The sequence below is a fragment of the Engraulis encrasicolus genome, chromosome 18 (genome assembly GCF_034702125.1).
Source record: "Engraulis encrasicolus isolate BLACKSEA-1 chromosome 18, IST_EnEncr_1.0, whole genome shotgun sequence".
NCBI classification, from domain to species: domain Eukaryota; kingdom Metazoa; phylum Chordata; class Actinopteri; order Clupeiformes; family Engraulidae; genus Engraulis; species Engraulis encrasicolus.
This window is the reverse complement of record NC_085874.1, coordinates 28,918,326-28,925,825: the sequence shown is the minus strand read 5'-3', so window position 1 is coordinate 28,925,825 and position 7,500 is coordinate 28,918,326. Positions and strand designations below refer to the sequence as shown.

The 7,500-nt window shown below is 42.7% G+C and overlaps 1 protein-coding gene across 1 annotated transcript in view; it reads left to right on the top strand.

Annotated features, from left to right (window-relative positions):
• sgk1 (serum/glucocorticoid regulated kinase 1) overlaps positions 1 to 7,500 on the top strand; it is a 79,912-nt gene that overhangs the window by 7,076 nt on the left and 65,336 nt on the right. Inside the window, exon 2 of the mRNA XM_063223387.1 lies at positions 3,513 to 3,728. Within this exon, the coding sequence (XP_063079457.1) occupies positions 3,513 to 3,728 (216 nt within the window). The remainder of the gene's footprint in view (positions 1 to 3,512; positions 3,729 to 7,500) is intronic.

Sequence of the window (7,500 nt, the reverse complement as noted above, 5' to 3'; positions counted from 1 at the left end):
CACTATTGGGTCCTCTATCTTCTACGCTTTTGTACGCTTTTGTAGGTATTTACACACCTCAAATATGAAGCAGTTATTGTTGTTGATCAGCTGTACCGTACTCTGTAATGACTGAACCTGAACACGTGTGAATGAAATCATTAAATAATTTCTTGCAGAAACATACTTCTGTCTTCAGGCCACAAATGAGGCCCATAAATTCCTTTAGATATAAACTCCCTCATCTCTGCGTGGCAGTGAAGCTCCACCCTTTGAGCAGTTGCTTTTTGAAGTGCAGTTCTGGTGAGCATCTATGGACTTGCCGCCGCCTTGTATCTGAGACAAGATATTGAGCCACGACTTATTCTTTTGATTGATTCGTTATGTTTTCATCATCTGTAATAGATGTTTCGTAAGCAGATCTAGACTGTGCTTGATGGGTGATTATGTTACTCGGTTAGGTAGCTTATGTGTCATCTGATGTGCATAGATGGCTCTTCTCAGGGTTTACTTGGCTTTTCATCACCTCGTTTGGGGAGCAGAGGTATTCTTGACTAGCCTTGGCGAAAGCCGACTGTTGACTCCATCAAGCTAAGAGGAATCTGTCTCCATGGAATGTGGGAAATGGTTTGATCTTACTCTGCCATTTAAATTCATTGGAGTTCCGAATTCAAATTAAAACTCATGTTGTGATTTATTAGCATGACTGTTATATACAGTGTCGCAAAAGTATACAAATAACAAAACAAAAGTGTGAATAGCGTTATCTTAACCAATCAGCAATGCACTTAGCGGGTGAGTTCTGCGTCACCACTCTCAACTCTTTGTTGATTGGCTAAACAGTGAGCGAACCGAGCTAGGAGGTGTACGCCAGACTAGGTGCGGAGCATATTTGGGTGGAGTACATAGGATGGCGCCGCCAGGCTAATTCTCGACATTCTCTTACATCCAAAATGTCAATATTTATTTTTTGAACAGTGAAAGCCAGTGGAAACTTAACTTACCTGTGCTCTTCCTTCATTTTTGGGTGTTTGGGTTGGCTGTATTCCACATATAGAGCCTCAGTTGGATGCTTGTCCCACTTTTGAGTTGCCTGAATTATGCCATGAAATACAGTATATTGAACCAGATGTCTCTCCCACTCCCACTCCCACTCCCTCTCTTCCTCTCTCTCCCCCCACCATCCGGCTCTCTCGCTCTCACTGAACGTGTGTGGGGGTGTGCTTGCCACGGAGCCTGGGCTCCGTTTTCATTGGTATTCTGTTTTATGCGTGTTGTTTGTCAACACACACTCACTGCGCCTGATGAAGGGCGATAGAGAGATGAAAGATATGCTAGATAGAAAGAGAGATGAAGAGACCGTACAGACAGACAGGGCCGCTGACAGCTTTGGCTGGGCCTAGGGCAAAAGGCATCTAAAAGGGCCCCAAATTCAATACATGCGATGTAATGACGATCCAATTCTAACACCCCCACCCCTCTCTCTTTCCCTGGGCCCGGGACAAGTGACCGCTTTGTCTCCCCATGTCGGCTTCCCGTTAGACAGATATAAAGGATGGGAGGATGGGGTGAAAGAGGGGATCTGTGAGTGTTGTGAGGGGATCTGATGTGTTGAGGGGTTATCTACACACCATGTAAACACACATGCACGCACGTACACACGCACACACATACACACACACACAAGTGTGCACACACATACACAGACACACACACAGACACACACAGACACACACGCAAACACACACACACTACACTACACACACACACACACACACACACACACACGCACGCACGCACACGCACGCACACACACACACACACACACACACACACACACACACACACACACACACACACACACACACACACACACACACACACACACACACACACACACAGAGCGTGAGAGAAACAAACAGTGGTAGTAGTGCCATAGACCCTGGCATCAATAGCACAGACCCTGCTTTGAAAATCAAGTGATCAAAGGGATAGAGAGAATTTAGTATTACAATTCCATAACAAACGCATGACAGTGACAGCTGTGATAATGATCTCTTCTGAGATGGGATGACTCACACACACACACACACACGCACGCACACACACACATACGCACGCACGCACACACACACACCCACACATACACACACACACACACACAAGCACACACACACACACACACACACACACACACACACACACACACACACACACACACACACACACACACACACACACACACACACACACACACACACACACACACGCACACACAAAGACACACAAGCTGGCACGTGTTCACAGATGTACCCACACACATGCACACATTTCCATGCCATATAACCAACCCTGAGCAACTCATCTCCGACAGCAAGCCCCCGTTGTCATGGCACGTCAACATAATAATAATAATAATAATAAAAAACCTTTCGACTGTGTGATGCCCATCTCGTGGTAGAACATTGTGACACTTTTGACATTCTGTCTTCTTCCACAGCAATGTGTCAGCATCAGAGAGCTAAGGCCGCATGTCAGAGCCCGGGTCAAAAACCTCTCCGGCGGTGCCGCCTAGCTCCTCCATGCCTGCTGTCAGTCAGAGCAGCCGCATTCATTTGAATCAGAGTCATTTCCTGTGATGTCATTGACTGATTCCGAATTAATAATTCAGATTTAAATTGTTCTGTCAAGTTTACTTTGATATTTAATTTAATTCCAAATTGTGAAGTGTTTACATGCTGTTTTCAAAGCGGAATTAAGCTTTATTCAGAATTAAAGGGAACATAGAAATGTGTGTCTTTGACTCTTATGCACCCACCCTCCCTTTCTCTCCACATGGTGTGGAGGACATTAGTTTGTTCTACATCCATCTGCTCTGTCTCAATGCATCAGACACAGCATTAGTTTAAAGGCCAAGTCCAGTATGTATTTTAAGTAGGTTTAATGTATGCTACCCATTCACAAATGTCCTGCTCAAAGTCACTAATTTGCAAGTCACAAGTAAGTCTCAAGTAATTCCAATCAAGTCCGATGCATTGACCACTTATTGTTACCAGTCCATCACTGTTACACTGTTACCTATCCTATCTTCCTGTCTTGCACTTTATGTCAGTCTGTAAAATGTCAGTCTTGTACATGTCTATGTCTTGGCATGGTATAGAGAAAAAACGTAATTTAATTTTCCTAGTATGACTTGTGCATATGAAGAAAGTGACAATAAAAGCTGACTTGACTTGACTTGAGTTCACCTACTTTAAGGTCACAGCTGATGTTACTTTGTTTGAAAACAAATGGTGTTTAGATAAGGGGCTTTGGTCAATCTGTAATGGTGGTAAGCTTAGTTTTAGGTGGTAATGATCCGGGGTATGGGGGGTGATGGCGGGAATGGGGAAGGAGAGGTCTACTCCCTTTTATGGTGAATGGAAGGATCAACATGCATGTAATGTAAAGTACACTTTTTAAGTGGTGACAATGGTTCACAATAAAGGAGTGTTGAAGGTCTGTGTCATCTGATGGTGTCCTGTCCTCCTCAGGTGCGGCGATGGATCCGTAACTCCAAGGTGAGGGCGGAGAAGAGTCCCACGGGGCTGGGCTTCCTCTACCCGTGCCCCAAGTGCCAGCTGGGCCAGGAGCTGTGGTACACGCACTTCCCCTCCCCCTATGGCTGCTGCCACTACCCCCCGGGGGGCTTCTACCTGCCCGAGCAGCCGCCCACACCACCCTGCCCGGACAAGAGCAAGGGCTGCAAGGTGAGTGCATATGGCACTGTGACTTTGCATGTATTCGGTGACCGGTGGTTTAGGCAAGAGTCGTCTTGGACACCCTGCTGTTGTCGTTTAGACAAACAGAGGTGCCGTTTAAGCCACTGGAGCTGCCATTTAGGCCACTCTAGCTGCCGTTTGGCCAGATTTTTATTATATTGTACATTTGTTATTATAAGACATCAATCAGCTCAACTTGTAAATTATTTAATAACCAACATACAGTAACTATGTATAGAAACGTTATTTTTATTACATGTCTTCACTCACACCGGCTGTATATGCTGTACACTGAAATGTCTCATTCTGTTGTTCTATTATTTATTGCACAGACACACACACACACATGCACACACTCACATGCACACACACACGCACACACACATGCACAAACACACACACGCACACACACACGCACACACTGATACACACACGCACACGTACGCACGCACACGCACACGCACACGCACACGCACACACACATGCACAAACACACACACACACACACACACACACACACACACACACGCACACACACATGCACAAACACACACACACACACACACACACGTACATGCACACACGTCTGCATGCACACGCACACGCGTACACACATGCATGCACTCACACACGCAAACATGTCATTAACTGTATGTATTACAGTTTTTCTTGATCGCTTTAACACAATTTTTTAAACTGACTCACACAAAGTCGTCATGATAACTATTTCAGCAAAGCAAAAGACACGTTGTGCATATGTGTGAACACATTCTTGTTCAGTTGACATATTTCCCATTCACATAACGCAGTTTTGGCTAAACAGTTAACGCATGTGCACATTTCATTGTTTAAGCTCTGATAACCATACAGAAAAATCTACTCCTGACTTTTAGAAACTACCGTCAGTTGTGTGAACACAACAGAGCACCTATTTGACACTCCTTCTCAAAAATCTTAATTTAGCAATCAGTCTTTATACACAGTGTCTTCTTGTTTGTTCTTGGCATGGAGTTCTTTTGCAAATTTGTTGTAAGTGCATTCTCGTACTGCAACATCATATTTTACTTTACACATATTTTCTGTAATACCGTTATCAGCCATTAGTACATTTTTGATTACAGTTGTAAAAAAAAGAAAACAAACAAACAAACAAAAACAAAACAAAAACTACATCAAAGCATTCTGATTTTCAATCCAATTCTTTGCAATAAGACATTATTGTTACACGGACCCACTACCTAGCCTACTGACAATTTTACATAAGAAAAGACACACAACTCAAATCTTTATGCAAAGCATTTACTGGGCCAGCTATCTCTCAGTCAGTAGATCCTGATCAAGCAGAGTCAGTGGCTAAGTAAAAGAAACAACAATGGAACTGGCTTGAAAGTTATGTAATTGACAACAGTGTTAAATAACGGCAAATTGTGTCAACATGATAGCCGTGTTTTGGATTTTTACGACCATTGTGTAATGACTGACTGGGAGTGTTTATACACTGCTATGCATTGTGTATTGGACTGAAGACAGAGTTTGCTTTTCTTGCATGTGTTAAATATTTTGGAAACGTAGTAGCCTTTTGCAAACAAAGATGTTGTGTTTGGAGAATCGGTTTAACTGGTTAGCCCGTTGCGTGAACTGATATGAAAATGTGCTTTTTGGAGTGACAACTGTGTCAAAGCACTCAAGAAAAACTGTAACACACTTTTCCCCTTTGTTCATGAATCTCTCTTTTACAGCTACAGTATTACTGGTTGAAATACAGAATTGTCTTTAACTTCACATCAGTATCATCAATGGCTGCCTGACACTCCCCATCTTTCTTTTCTGATTATGTATCACTTCCTATTAAATATCCCAGTTTAGTTACATTTGTACTCAAAATACAAGGACAGAATACTTATACATGGGTCGTCATTTTCACCCCCCACCCCCCACCTTGCACTCGCCCTCCCACCATTTACTGTACATTGGAGTTGCTTCCTCCTTTTTGAATGTGGTCTAGGCAACATTTCCAAGTTAATTACTCATCACCGCGAGTTGGCTGATGCTTAAATGAGTCATTACAACTGTTCCAACAGTGTTCTGCGGGTTGGAAACCACATTCAAAACACGTTCAAAATCTAACATCGCTTTAAGAGGTTGTTTTGTCCGGCGCACGCTCTCTCTCTCTCTCTCTCTCTCTCTCTCTCTCTCTCTCTCTCTCTCTCTCTCTCTCTCTCTCTTTCAAGTCCTCAGATGTGTCTTTTTCTGTGGCATTCCCTAAGAATGTTTCACTTCTGGCATATGGTTTCTGTATGTGTGTGCGTGTGCGTGTGCGTGTGCGTGTGCGTGTGCAGTGCGTGCGTGTGTTTGTGTGTGTGTGTGTGTGTGTGTGTGTGTGTGCGTGTGTGTGCATGCATGCGTGTGTGTGCGAGAACATGTACATATGTTGTATTACTTTGTGATGCACTGTTGTGCATTGGTACCAAATGTAATGTCTGACTTTGTTTACCAGTTTTGTTGTTATAGTCAGGAGATGGTGTGTAGGAGTGGAGGTGGATTTCTAATGAAATAAGACTAATGTTGTTATTATGGGGGGCCAGTGCCTTAGTTGGCTATATGAATAGTGTTTGTGTGGTTGTCTCTTTCGCTCTCACAGCGCAGAGCACTGTGACAGACAATGTGGTCTCTCTCTCTCTCAATCTCTCTCTCTCTCCCTCCCTCCCTCTCTCTCTGTTTGTGTGTTTGCAAGCATACTAGTCTGGAGGATATGTCAGGATTTTTGGCAAAGATGTTCACTTCCGGAAGAAAGCATGAAAATTTGTATACAAATGTTTTCAGGTATGCTGATTACGATAAGAAGCGGCTCCAAGCTCAAAAATCAAGGGATCACCCTCAAAATGGACAAATCCAAGATGGCCGCCAAATTAACAATTCTTCATTACTTGGGTTGCATATGTCATATAATCCTGACCTCTGCGACTAAATGTGGGTTCTTGGGATTGCTGAATTAATTCATGAGCCATTTAGCTTTGCAAAACCTAGGTACCAAACTGAAAATCGAGAAATCCAAGATGGCCGACATCTCCGATGGCCAAATTTATAGTTATCCACAACTTTGGATGAATATGCACTAGAATAGTGATTGTGACGACTAATTGTAGGTTTTGGTTATCGCTGAAGTCATGGGTAAGCCATTTGAGCTTCAAAATATTAAGGATTTACCTCAAAGTTGAGAAATTGAAGATGGTCGCAATTGCGATAGCTATATTTTCATACTTGTAGATCCTTTTAATGGGGTCGTATTAGGCTCAGTCAAATTGGTGTTAAAGTTTTGTTTTCACTTCCAAGTTGAAGTTTAGGGTCTATAGAACAATTTGAGTTTGAGTGTCAAACACACAGATAACAAAATGGCCTGCGGGGGGCGCTCTAAAATATATAAACTGTTATTACTTTTGATTAGTTAAGCCAAATTTAACATATGAGATATGTATGTATGTGGATTCAGCATGAAGAGGAGAAACCGGTGAACTAAGTATTTGGTTACCAGATTAACGACACACTATGTAATAAACACACTTTTAGCCAATGGACAGCTAAATCCGGGCTTTTTTAAGATAAAAGGTGGAAATGCCCTCAAAGTTGCGATGAAACATAACTTATTGTTACAAGTTATTGTAAATAAAGCCTGGGTTATCACTTAACTTGATTTGTTCAGAATATACCTGAAGGACACAGATACTTAGGATACCTATACAGAAATATGGCTGCATAAAGT